Source organism: Hippoglossus stenolepis, chromosome 10 (assembly GCF_022539355.2).
Source record: "Hippoglossus stenolepis isolate QCI-W04-F060 chromosome 10, HSTE1.2, whole genome shotgun sequence".
Taxonomy (NCBI): Eukaryota; Metazoa; Chordata; class Actinopteri; order Pleuronectiformes; family Pleuronectidae; genus Hippoglossus; species Hippoglossus stenolepis.
This window is the reverse complement of record NC_061492.1, coordinates 20,166,986-20,181,847: the sequence shown is the minus strand read 5'-3', so window position 1 is coordinate 20,181,847 and position 14,862 is coordinate 20,166,986. Positions and strand designations below refer to the sequence as shown.

The 14,862-nt window shown below is 38.8% G+C and overlaps 1 protein-coding gene across 1 annotated transcript in view; it reads right to left on the bottom strand.

The window, feature by feature from the left end:
* alk (ALK receptor tyrosine kinase) overlaps positions 1 to 14,862 on the bottom strand; it is a 351,702-nt gene that overhangs the window by 191,462 nt on the left and 145,378 nt on the right. The window contains exon 2 of the mRNA XM_035169137.2: positions 7,027 to 7,137. Coding sequence (XP_035025028.2) covers positions 7,027 to 7,137 — 111 coding nt within the window. The remainder of the gene's footprint in view (positions 1 to 7,026; positions 7,138 to 14,862) is intronic.

The window sequence follows — 14,862 nt, the reverse complement described above, 5'->3', positions numbered from 1 at the left end:
ATTGCACAATTTAATCAAAGGTACTAGGAGAGCTATCAATAGCAGACACCATGAAACTATTTCCCGCACAGTTTGCATTTCCTCCTTGTCTGTGTGTGTCAAAAGGTATCCTTGGTTTGCCCCCTAATGTTGTGACGGAGAGCCGTTAATGAGGAGCAGGTCATGGCAAACACGCTCTCTGGTAAAACGTTTGTTTTAATATTTGATTTGTCCCCAAGCACAGAATAACGACTGGAAACACTGTTTGAAAATAAATCAGACGCTCACTGTGAAACTGCAACATCTCAGAATGAAGAATTTGTGCCTATTTTAGGTTTCTTTTTCAGAAAACTTACTTTTGGCATCAGGCAACCTTCAATACGCATAGTAATAGTATGTATATATAATAGGGCCATAATAGGATATGACTCACAATTGGGTGAAAAACATGTATAATCAGTTATGCAGCTTTAATGAGTTGTGTTATGTGATGTGTTTCATGATTCCGTCAGAGACAGCTTTAGAAAATGAAATGTAGTGTTTCATTCATAAAAAGTGGTGATTATATTTTCTATTTAGTTGAATAACAATACAATAATTGATTAGGGGCAGGGTTATTTCAGCTGGTTCCAGCAGCATAAATCATAAAATACTTTACAACACTCCAGATCTCAAGAAATGCTAAAATTGCATTGGACACCGAGTCACATTTTTGTAACCACATAAATACTAAAAACTGAATTTTCTACAGGTCAGGTAAGTAGTTTCCATTAGCAGTCAGATACTATTTCAAGCTTCATTTTCTTTCTTCTCAAATCAACACTATTAATTGTTTGTAATCTCATCTGAATGTATCAGTTATGTAACCCAATATTGATTGTAATCATCACTGTTTAAATCTATTGCTCAATAACTCAAATGATCTAGTTCAACAGGCTCACAGCCTTATTGAAATGTTATATATTATACTCACAGAAAATTAAGATGTCTCACAGAATCTTGAAGGAAAACAAATAATCCATCAGCGACAACTCAACCCTTCCTGTGTGCTCTCAGCAAGATGTTGCCGATACAGTCTATGGGTGTTAAATTGCTCAGTGTAAGTGGACCCTAAATACACAAACAGAAGCGTAATTGAATATAGTTACTATGTTTATAGGATATACAACAGAAAAACATTCCAGCTCGCTGCAATGCTGGATCCAGTGTGTCTCAGCTGCAGGCTGTGATCCTGTCAGTGTCTGAGCCTCTGTGTGAGACATAAAAATGTGGTAAATGATGCTTTTAATCACTGCTAATCAAAGCTGGTGCCATATGTATTATTTAATGTGGGGAAGGAAAACTGTTTCAAAGGGAGGGATGCAAATGCTCTGACATGGACATACCCGGACACCTTATTATACACATGCAGGTTGTAAACTCCTCCTCAGCATTAAGAGGCAGCTAAATAAGCAGATTACACAGATTTATCATCCCTGTGTAGAATATTCAATTTATATATATATATATACTCAAGTGCAGTTTGTTTAATGATATGGTTATGACCAAACAGATGCAATGGTCAACTATATCCATTGCCCTGGTCAACTTCAAAATTATAGAAAACCTGGTATCTCTATTCCAAATTACACTGACTTGATGTCTCATATTAATCTAATAATACAATATACATGCTAATTCAAGGCGTAGGGTTCTTTGTGCAAGATCTGCAGTAATTGTGAGAAGATTGTGATGGCAAATAAAGTTAAGGAAAATAAACATTTGGGGTGTGCTATTGTCGGTAAGATTATAATAGAAGTGATTATTTTAAACATATATCTGTATGTCTGAGTTCTGCAGCTCAGGTTTCCTGCACGTTAAACGGCACATCACTGCGATCTGTTAAATATCCCAGAGATGGTGGACATTGGTTGCGGTGTTGCTTCAGATACGATGCAATAAAGCCGTAAAACATCATGGAGTCTGCATATTCCTCACAATTGTATGTACATATAACATTTAAATAGAAGACAATAGATCACTGCAAACAAGGCCTGTAAATGATGTGGCCCGTTCAATGAATGTGCTTGGGTGCATTAAAGGGAATTAATTCATTCTAAAAACACTGGTCAATCTTAGCCCCTTGAGCATTGGAGACCGTTGCCAGTGGTTCGGACTGTGTTACTAACGACATGTGATTGGTTAATGAGCCTATCGCCACACTTCGACCCTGACCTCATTCATCAAACAGAGCAGAGATTGAGCGATGTGTCGTGTTACACAGCCCATGGTCCTTGAGATGCCAGCAAACTGCAGCCATCTTAATTTTGTGTATAAATTAACTAGTCAATTCGCAGTAGTGCACAACTATGTGAAGAAGCTGGGTGTGTTTTTCGTGTAGATTAAATTACATCTTACGATTTGTGGATGGAGAGTAAACACTGTGCTGACAAATGTCCCTGTGAAACTCCTCAACTGAAATGATAAATATGTTTATTTCCTGATTACAATGAGTTTGTGTCTGGCTGATTTAATTTATGTATCCATTTGACTTTTTATGGCGTAGACATTCCTGGAGAATTAATTTCCTCTCAAAGGAGGCTGGAGCTGTCTTTTCAAATATATACAGATGAACAGATGAGTGGCAAGTGAATTTTGACAAACAGCAGCAGGTATGAGAGGTGTTGTAAAGAAATCATCTGAAACATAAAACTCAGATTGAATTGCCCTATACCCAATATGAGTTGATATTGTGTTTCCATCCTGCTAAGCAATTATATTTGTACTGTTTTCCCTGGGCTTGAGATAAAGGGTGGTTTTGAACATCATTAAAAGTGATTGGTTTATTGACAGCAAAAATCACAGAGATGTCCATAAATATTATGGAGTGAATTGTTGGCTAATCAGCATTTTTAAGGTCAACTGCACCATTTTCTGATTCTAGATTAAGGGATTAAAGTCAAATGTCCGACTCATCATTCTATGCGAACTTGTTCCTTCACTTTATCCTTAGCCTGCACTCTATCAATACTATAAAGGCGGCATGCTGGCAGGGGGTCAAGATAAATTCTTCATAACAGACCCTCTAAGGCCTTCAAAATATTGACGGAACTGCTGAAAAAGCCAAAACCATAAAACGCCCTTTGACTTACAGTATGTTCAAAAAGGTTCAAAATCATTAAAACAGTTGGAGGCTTCCTGACTATTTCAGTTAATAACAACTTAGAGTCTCTCTTAGTAGCAATAGAAAAAAAATGTCTGCATATTCCATTAATGGTTGAATTGAATTTCCATCCAAAACAGATGTCATTATCTGAAATGCATTATTTTTTTAAATTGGTGCCTCAATCCAGAGCGTTTATAAACAAATTAAATACTACAAAGGCATCTGGGCCTTAGTGAATTCAGCAGTATACGCAGGAATTGACTGCCACCTGGAAAAGAGCTTGTGCCACATTTTTCAGAAAAATATTTCCATCTTTGAGTTTGTTTGTTGGTTTTTTATCACATTAACAACTATGCAGCTTAGATTCAAGCAAGAATGAGCAGATGTTTCTCCAAATAATTTCATTATTTTGTATCTTTCATCTTTTTTATTCCTTATATATATAAAGTATCAATATCTAGTATGATATTATGATATACTTACTCTTGAATGGAAAACCCAATGTGTGAAACTAAAACTGTGACATTAATGGCACCTCGGTGTTTGAAGAATGTAAGTAAGACATTGAGAAATGGTGAAAAGATCTCTTCTGTGGTGGTACTTGGATTTTTGGTGACTCTTAGTTGTGATAACATTAGGCGTTTGCTTTATTCTGGAATCTGAAATATCTTTAACATCCAGTGTATGAATAATGAAAGATATTTAAAAACTATTTGAATGTGCATTTTTTGTTGAAATTAGTCACTCAAGCATACAAGTGCTAATTGGACCTTGATTTAAACCTCCTCCACAACATTAAAAGGCTGTGCGAATGGAAAAATGTGCACACTGGTGGGGTTGGAAGGGCTGAATGATGCGACTCTAGGAGGATTCCATATTTAAGCACCTGCACCGCTGCTCTATCTTTTATACCTCCTGCCATTGCAAATATGTTTTATTCCACCGCTGTGTCTCATTACACAAAAACAGCACTACCAGCTGAGTGAGGCAGATGTTCTATTGTACAGCACGGCAACTCCTCAAGTGGCTAGCATCCATCTGAATGCCTGTGCTACAGCTGGCAGCCACAGCTGAACCAGGACAATCCATCTAGTTGAGTAAAAAGGTCTGGACTGAGATGAGGTGAAGATGGCGCCTAGGAAAGGTTTCACTAAACTGCCCAGCTGCTACCCCCTAAGGGAAGAAAATGGTGTAGCTTTAGGTCGAAGAGATTTCGGGTCAGGAGGCTCTGACATTACTGACAAACAGTGGCAATGAAGTCTGGTTACCTGCACTGAAATGCAAAAAAGGACGTTATCACACCCTGTAGCCCCAGCAGCTAAAGACTGCTGAGGGAAGAGGAGAAGCAGGAGGGAGGGAGAGTGTGGGGGCAGCTGGTGGCAAGTGTCCAGTCAGTCTGTTTTGGCTTTTATGGTAGGTAATAAATGCCAGCGGACAGCAGATGCTGTTGGGACAGCTGAGATCTATCACTGCAGCCTAAAGCCATGTTCACCGCGCTAGGTTGTTGTGACCCGTCCTCTTCCAAATCTTTTTCTTTGTGTCCTCTGAAGTTCTCCTCTGGAACATAATGTCGCACCATCCAAACTCTTAAAGCCCCTGCAATATGGAAATCTGTTGATTTACATCCAGCATATGTATGGCTCTCTCAACTTTGAGTAGTTGTGCTGGATGAGAAACAGTCTTTTAGGATTAATAATAAGGTGGATGGATGTAGATTGAAATGGCATGAGTAGCTCTCTCTATCAGGTCAAAGCCATTGTATATACAATTAACCAGTATTTGTAATAAATAAAATAAGCTCCGTACTACTATGGCTTTTAAACACTTTCACTGACATTGTCATTTCTATTTTATTATTATTATATTTAAAATATAATGATTAAATACATTTTAAATAATTATCTTAATAATAAAAAAATGTCACCATTATCCTGATTTTTTATATATATATATAATATATATGATGATTTTGTACTTGTTTTTTTTTTCTTATTGTATTGCTTAAGTTTCTGTCTGTGTATCTACAGTTGTCCATTGCAACATTAGATTAAAACACACATTAAAAAGCTTCTTATAAATATACACACACCTACAATAACAAGAACGAGAAAGAATAAGAACAACCTTAGTTCTCAACATTTGGTCTACCAGTCTACAAGATTGTGGTAATCACTGTGCTATTAGTCCTTTGGAGCATTTGTATACATCTGGCTTTTACTAACCAGATGTGATCCTTCCTGCTCCAGCTACGTCACGCTCGGTTCACTAGAGAGCAAACTCATCCTCTGGTTGGCAAACATGCTAGAGGTCAGAGCTCTCATCGAATGAAATAATAGAAAAATGTAGTCGGCTGTGTGCATGACAGATTGATTAACTCAAAAACAGTCGAGTGATCAGTTGTCTAATTGACACCAATCACGGCCTGGTCCACGGCAGGCTGTCACAGCCACAGCAGGCAGCTGGAGCACAGTCCCAGGCATTCACAGACACGAATGTCTTTCATAAACAGTTGGGTGACAGTTTGGTGCATGCGGGACTTTGAATCATCATTTACAGGATGACCTGCCACCCTCCAAGAGGTTCGAAAGCAGAAGAAAGGAAAGAATTATGCTGGAGCTGCTGCCTCCCAGTGACGTGACACAGATGCACATGCAGATGCTCATACCGAGGGCTCAGGTCGTCAGATTTCACTTCTTTTAACGAGTCAGCCGTGCCAGCTTGAGACCCCATTGGCCTTTTCCCTCCACTGTACAACATACATAACTTTTATCTTCTATTCACTGATGAGTCACAATCTGAAGCTGAAGTTGTGTCCATCCTTCAATGTCATTTTTACACTTAGAAAGATTTGTGCACAGCTACTGGTCTATTTTGGACTTTGAAGCTGGTGTTGTTTGTTGTTGATGTGGAGCAGAAATGGACTTGGACTGAAGACTAAAATCATGTTTTCTTCCTAATCAAAAATGCATGGGTCCCCTAAGAGCCTGTTTTTGTATGTATGATTTAGACATTTTAAGCTCATGGAAGATAATGCCAAAACATAGCAGCTTGATGTCTTTTTGCAAAATATGGCTGAACTAAGACTGAACCAGAAATGTATCCATGTGAATAAAGGGCAAACCTCACAAACAGGTTCAGATTATTGAACTGTGCCTCAATAATGCCATGTCTTAGCATGAATATGGCTTTTACAAATCAGATAAATGATTATGTCAAGGATTTTATTAGTCATGATCCATGGTGACAGGGTAGTAACTGTACAGTCATCTTAAATAACAGTGAATCCAAGGTACTATTTAAAGTGTTTTTTATGCTTGAATCATTTGGAAGGTTTTAAAGAAAACAAATTATTTTTAATAATTTGCCATTGCTTTGTGAAACTACAGCCACAATTTTGGAAATAATTAATTAATCATTTAATTGAATTAATTATCCACACTAACTATAGGTAAACTAATCAGGATCCAGTCCTCTTCAAATACTTATGACTTCTGTCCTTCTATTTCTAACATCACAGTTTTAAAATAATATCAATGTATTTAACAACATGACACTGAATTACAGTGGGGTTGGTCTGAGACCACACTCCATACATTGTAGAAATGTTCTCGTCCAGTTTTTATTTTATTTTATTCTGAGTCATTTAAATATTGAATATGCTGTAAAGAGATTAATCATTTTTTTCAAATACATGTTTAGAAATTGGTTAGATGAACAGAAACCCAGTTTTGTGTGACGGTTGCATGGTTGATGGTAGAGGACATGTGAGAAAGAGACATTCATGTGTGCTGATGGAGAGCTGATGCCAGGTGCCATGGTCATTTGGAAGCAAAGGATTTTGGAGGAGAGAGGTGTCAGGGCCTGTCCATTTGTCTGAGCCGGGCTGACAATGTCCAACTCACCTGACAGCAGCGGGGCGTTGTTTGGGAAGCTCAGGTCATCTTCTGCCACCCAGGAGAAGTTCCAGTACCCTCTAGGAATCCCAGCAGCAGTCCTGCCTGCCAAAGTTTCACCTGTAACAAAACATTATTAAAATGTTTAGGGATTCAATTAAATAAAGGTTACTCTTTGCTGTGTTTGTTGGGGTTGACTGGTTGCTGCTGCGTCAGCCTCCGAGCTGAGGTCCCATTTATTTGTTAGTCCAAATTACTTCAACTGTAGCTGCTCTTATTGCCATGTTACTGTTGTCTCATCTGACAGCTTGAAACCACTCATCACTCATTATATTGCAAAGCCCAGCCCACTGCAGGTTTTGCACCAAAACCTCTTTCACACAAAAATCAGCAGGTTTATGCAGGTTTTTTGAATGCAGGTAAATCGGCTAAAAGAAGGTGACTGACTGTTTTCCCATTGGCCGTGGAGTACTTCTACCCCCCTGGCATGTTTTACAATACAAAGAAGAAAAGAAATGCTGTTGCGCGTTGTCCCCAAGAAGTACACCATCCATGGCTATTTATGCAGCAATGCATATTTATCTGCTTCTACAGTGCCAGAATTAAGAGGAAGAATAAATTAGCACTTTCACCAGGGTGTCATGTTCCCATCACTGTGGATAAAAACCTGTGTCTTCTGTGGAGTCATTTGACCCAGGATTGATTGCTGATTGTGTCCAAAAGCCAGATATTAGTGGGTGTTTTTGCTTTTTGATCAGTGTGAAACTGGCTTAACAGAAACCCTTTGAAAAGCTTGGCTTTGAATCTTAATGAAGAGTGGTCGTCCATCTGTGATATAATAATATGGGAAAACTGTGAGGTTTAAGACAAAGAAGGATAAACCTTTAATGGCTCAGCAAGTTTAAGTCAATGAAGTATCTCCAGCAACAGTAGATTGATGCCTAGACCTTGAACGGTGACAGAATGAGTCATAGTTTAAAAAGTCCAAAAGGCCACATGAATTGGTTATTGGGTATTGACTCTTAACTCACCTTCTGAACTCAGAGACCAATTATCACAAGATCGAACACAGGTCTGATGTAAAATAGATGCAACAACTTTCTCTTATACTTTCTTGTATCCCAAACTTTCCCACCTTTCCACACACACACACCCACACAGTATCTCTCTCACTTTGTCCTTAGTCTATGGATAATTAGTACAAAGTCACAGACTAATACACCACTGCCTAGGAAGGAGACTCCTGCATAAATCCTACAGTCATTTCAAATGAGCCTTAAAGAGCGATTGATCGTAAACGCTGCCTTTCGCTACTGAACAGAACACGTTGTAGTTTCTGCCAAAGAAGACACACATGGTGTTTAAGGTTTATTCTTCCTCCGCATGACTTCCCCTGACATATACAGCAGATGAACGGCAGATGATTTTTTTCTATTATTTTCAAGGGCCCTTATCCATATCTGAATTATGTACGACAAATGCTTATTTTAAACACCAAGTATTAGCATATTATAGATGAATATATTTTAGTAGTTATTCAACATGCTAAATCCTCTGCTACTAACTGACTTCTGGGTCTCTTATGCAAGGCACTACATTTACATACAGTGTCCACTGTATATTTTTAGGGGCATGGGTGTTCATTATGGGTTAGCATGGACTATTTCAATGTGGCAGATACAAAGGCTGTTTAATCACATTATTCAAAATGTCCTGGATATCAGCAGATACCCAACATGATTGGGACGTCACAAATAAATAAAGTTTAAATCATAAATGGTGAGCTTTTTGCATTTCAAATCAAATCATTGTGCTTGTAACTGTCTCCCTGTATCCCTTTAAAAAGTAAGAAACATTTTATTTAATAAATCTTCATTGCGCCCATGAAGTCTCTAATGTGCTGCTTAATTTTTCGGTTTTTTAGCACATGTGCTCCCTGGGAAAGAGTAAGCGCCAAGCCCTGTCACGCAGTGTCATGTCGCTTCTCAGCCCTGCTGTCTGCTGTGTGTGTGTAAATATGTTTGTAAGTATGAATGTGTGCGTGCTTGTGTGTAGGAGCTTGTGTGTCACTAGAGATGGGAATTACTTGAAAGGGATCTTATGGCTCTGTTCCATTCGTTCTTATGGCTGGAGGCCAGCCCTATCAAGATGGACGTCTGTTCCTGATTGACTGAGTGATGCCGTTACACCATTCCACCATTTTTAAGATTATTTGTTGACCCCGTTTTAAATTATATCTTTCATTTGCAAGTATTGGTCTGTGCTTTATTGACAAATGCATCCAAATGTTGCTCCATTTTGGCATTTGGCACTTAGTACAAATACAACAACCTCTTGTGACTGAATGGTTCTCACTTTCCAAACAAAGGGGAGAGGATTTAGGCAGGCAGGGACATTTTGGGCACAACAAAAAAGAAACAGCTCAAGGTCGACTCGGTTCCCTTTGTTTGTACCAAATTGCCATTGAAATAAATCTGATCATTTGAATGTAACATCACTAGTGATGAGTCCCAAACTCAAACACTAACACGATGTATCGCGGCTTTTACCACATGCAATGTATACGATTACTGTATCGGTTCTCTCTTCTCATGCACCTCTCACAGCAGACTGCTCACTCCAAAATATCGAGATATATATCGTGTATCGAGATATAGCCTAAACTTATCGCAATATTTGTTTTAGGCCATATCGCCCAGCACTACTTACAATGCTGTTGTCCTTCTACATGTACCAACCAACCAGACGCCAGAGGGAGCAACCAGCCAGCATTTCACTGAATTGTTTAAATGTTCAATATAAAATCATTTAACCTGTAACCTTTACAAAAGGATGTCTGTCTGCTTCAAGTATTAAAGAAATCTGTGAGGAGAAATCACAAAAATAACACTGACAGCTTGAGTCATTGAAAGCCTTTACAGTAAGGCTCAGAACAGAATGGAGAAAGGGTCAAGCACAATGTCAGTGTGTTTTATTATGAAGTGGGTGAATATCGTGACATCAAATCCCCACGTCCCAGGTAAAATGAAAAAGAAGGACTTGTTCAAAAATAGCTGAGGATAAGACAAAAGATTTATCACAGAGCAGAGACACAAGTACCCAGGAATGAAAAATAAACATAACCTGTAAAACTGAAACATAAGAAATGTATGTTAAACTACTAATTAGTTCTTGCTCCGGCCTAAAAGTGAGCTGTGTTTAGTTAGATTTTTGGAAGGACAGAGCCAATGAAATCAGGAAAATGCCCTTGGGGTCCTTATCAGAAGTTTGAGTGGAAAACATTGATCAAGACTTGGGTGAGCCTCAGTTGTTTTAAATGTGGACACCAGTGCATGCTAATTCCCCTTCATTTTCCGAATTATGACGATGTATGAAGAGTGTAGTCCATACAAAGAAGCTTGTTGGATGCTGTTTAAGCTGGCAGGCTGATGTGAGAGCTCAAGAGAATATTTGGGTTGAACACTGGAGGGGTTGAGTTCAAATGGCCTGGTCAAATACTCTGGATATTTCCTAAATTATTATTTCTTACCAATCAATAATCCCTTGATAAACCTAAGAAATGATCTCTATTTATATGTCATACTCACCAAAGAATAAAAACTCGCTTGTGACAAGAATAGCAACAATAAAATCAGGGTGAAAAAAGTTATTATTTGTTGGTGCTATAAATTAAATTGAATCGAGAATACCAAACACTTAATTATGTTTTTTAACAGCCAATTTGTTTTTATTCAGAGTGACAGTATGATTATTGAGGTGGGGTTTTTACTGGCCAGTATTTATTATTAGGGTGGTTACAACTCCTGCACCTCCCCATAAATGATGGCCTAGCTGGAGCTGTCTGGCTGACTTATAGCTATTGGAAGATGTGGCTAGCTTTCTGACTGACTGACAACTGAGGATGGAGAAGTTGGCTGCCTGAGTCACTTTCAGAGGAGTGGTATTTGTTGCTGTTTATGGGGCAGGTTGGCAATATGTCCTCATATAAGGTGACTTTTCCCTGTACTCTATGAATAGGTAAAGAATGCCTGAGGCAGGGATTGGAGTAGCACGGCTAGCAGTTACCAAAATGCTTTTCTCTTTTCCTCTGTTTTGTTTTTTCATATGTCAATAACTGGTATTGTGCCAGTAGTTGTGCAGACACTGTACTATTGCAATAAACAGGGCACTGACTCTGAATACAACACTATGATCTATATTCCAAACATCATGTATGAAAACAAAGCTCTCAAATCAAATAGCTGTGTCTCTAATAATTGTATTAGCTCAGTCTTATAGGACAGGATGAGGAGATCACAGTGGCATTGAGCTCGCAGCAGAACCATCTCTGCATTAAAAAAGGAGCCAGCTAAGGTGGTTTACTTGTTGTCATCCAGACATGCTATGTTGGATAGGTCCAACTGAAAGGAGACACCAGGGTAAGATACAAAACATGTTCGGGTGATTAACTATCCTCTGTGACTGGCCTGGAAACACATCAGAGGGACCCACAAGAGTTCGAGGAAGCGGCTGAGAAGGAAAACAACTAGGCTTCTTTATCACACTGCTGAGTTAGCTTTGTTTGCAGTCCTCAGCTCTCATTTGAAGAACTAAAGGTCATGGAGAAAGCAGATGTAAAATATAGCTGACACACCCTTACATCTAAGCACATAATGATGAGTTACAGCTACACCATTAAATTACAGTTTTTTTATTGTGCTAGAAAAATAGCAATATTCATATTTGTAAAGGAATAGTGATATATAAATCAGTCCACCATAAGAAGTCCTCATATTTTAGCAGAATTTTATCCGTGATGGTACCAAATTCTGTGTCCAAGACTAGTAATAGAAGACTAGTTTGTCACTCAGAAGAGCACATATCTCCCCTAAAGCCCAACGGTCCCCTTTCAATTCAATCAAATCACACACACCCATATGCATAATCCTTTTCATCTAGATCCATGAATTATTCCCTGAGGAATCTGTGAAAATGTCAAACAAAACTCCCTATCTCACAATGATAAACAAAGTGATAAAAAATTCCTCCTTCAGAAGTTAATGGATTCTTCCTCAGCCCATACACCACCCTTACAGCAGGCTTCTCAATGCAAGGATGCTACATTTTGTCTTTGTCGTTTACAGTATGAGGATCTCTGAACCTGAAACTGCTCGTCAATTAAAACTACTGAACTAAATAGATTATCTAGTGTTGTGTTAAATTTCAATGAACATTTATTTTTCAATGTCCTTATATTTTACAGACAAAACAATACGTTTTTTGATAGAGAAATTAGTGGCAAGGATAATCATTAATGAAAGTCATAATTTGATGCAGCCCTGTAGTCATGTCTGACTGTGGTAATGAATGTGACGTAAAAGAAAAGCTAATTAAGTTGAGCAAAGCAAGGTTTCTATTTTCTGAAATGTAACATGTTGACAACTGAGTAATACTGTTTGATGTGTTGTGACAAAAACATTCGTAAAACACAACACATGTCTGAGAATGAATGAAAGTTAAATAACTTAGGACCAATGCATACATATGGTGGGCCCTAGCACCACCATATCTACCTGACCTCCTCCACCCCTACACTCTGCTCAACAGGCTGCGGTCCTCAAACTCAAGTTTGCTCTCCATCCCCAGCACCAAACTGTGAACCTTTGGAGACAGAGCCTTCTGTGTCACAGCCTCCACCCTCTGGAACTCTCTCCTGGCTGAAATCCGCAATGCTACATCTCTGGACATCTTCAAAAAACTCCTCAAACACCACCTGTTCACTAAGGCCTTTGGCCTCAGTTAATGCTCCACCCTGCCATTAGTGCTGTTCATTTCTATCCCGTTTTGTGCAAATTACTTTCTGTTCTTTTCTCTTTTGTCCCAACAGACACATGTAAAGCCTCCTTGGGTCTCTTGAAAGGCGCTATATAAATTCAAGTTTTTATTATTATTATTATTATTATTATTATTATTATTATTATTATTATTATTATTATTATATTTACAGTGTGACTTCACCTCTATCTTTCAGCTGAGGTGTCTCCCTGGACACACACACACACACATACTACACAGTACACAGACATTGTAGACACACATTTACGCACTGGGGAGAATGAGCACGGCTTCTCAGATTCCCACTCACAAGGAGTGGCTGCTGGTGGGGGCTGCCCAACTTTGATTAAAATGTGTTAACCTTTCGACCTGTATAAAATATGTCATGATGTAGAGACATCATAAATGGTTGACTTACTTCCATCTGCAAGGTACAACACGATTTGAATCACTGGGTGTAGTTATGAGCCATGTTCAACCCATAAATGGAGATTTTTGTATAAATGTCTTAAATATAATATTCAAACCTGCATTGATGTAAATCACCAAAGAACAGTCAAACCATTTAGTTTACAGCTAAAAAAACACATTAAATCTCTTTAAACTTTTAAATCCAACCGTTAACATGTCCACACAACCCTGAATAAATATGTTAGTTTCCTGCAGCTTTCAATAATTTAGCATTTTATTTCATTTGTGTCCCACTGAAAATCCTAGCTGTAATAAGCTTTTTCAAAATCTACTCAAGGAAAATATGTTTCAACCCCACAAACATATGTGCATCACACACACATACAGTACCCCCTTGTCCACGAAGTCAGTAATTCATGTACGATTCACCACAGCAGAGGAAAGTTAACTCAGTTAAGCGAACAGTCTAATTCTGTCCCACCCACTCTCTGAAATCCTTCAAATGTCAAGTGGATTAATCAATGATGCTTGACTCAACCTGTCACTTTAACATGGCTATGCATGAACATACTCTACATCTCCCTGAGTCCTCTACACCCCGCTCTTTTTGGATTCAAAAGGATCATTTCAAAGAGGGGCATGATCCTTAAAAATATACTAAAGCAGAAAGTAGAGACACACAGAGCAAGCTCGAAGTAGAAGAGCTACACTTTTGTCAGTGACAATACTATACATGATGTATGTGGTGCTTGTGGGGTTTGTTTCATGACAGCGCAATGATCCAGAAATGTAGGCAATTACCCATGAAGAGACGAAGCAGAGCAAGTGTATAGGTCGAGGATCTGTAGCTGTTAGGCCTGGAAACCGGTGGTCTTAACTGAAATCAGAAGGATACTCAAACGCTTGCCAGCTGAGGAGACATTTCTAATATGTTGGTCACATACAAAGTATCGAGCACTTACAGCTAATTAGCAGGGAAATGAGGAAACGCAGTGTTTACACAGCTGGACTTTCATCCTTCTTGGCCTCCTGCGTCACAATGGTCCTCTTCTTTTTGGCAATTAATTAAAGATTTACCTTGGGATACATACATTACTGCCTAAATAAATTGATTACCTGTCTGGCCTAGTGACGCGTCATTAAATGCTCGTCAGAGTCTGCCAGCCCCACATCAGGCAGCTGAGGCCTTGGAATCGGCTGCTCTCTCTCCGCTACAAAAGACGGCATTGATTTCCATCAGAGGAACCCTCATGTCCACTAAGCACTCCGACTTTCATTAAGACCTTCACAGAATTGCAAACACGCCACTCCCAACCCCTCCCAAAAGAAAGCAAGCACAGACACACACACACACACACACACACACACACACACACACACACACAGACACACACACACACACACACACACACACACACACACACACACACACACACACACTTTTCACCTGATCTACCAAAAGAACCAGAGGTGATACCACTTTTACAATCATACAGTTGTGACTGTGGTGACACTAAATAATTCATAAAGGTCTCATCTACATTGATAGAGGTGTTAAAATTCCCCTAGTGCCATTTTAATGACTAGCAACCAACGTTAGACAGGGTTAAACACAGTAGT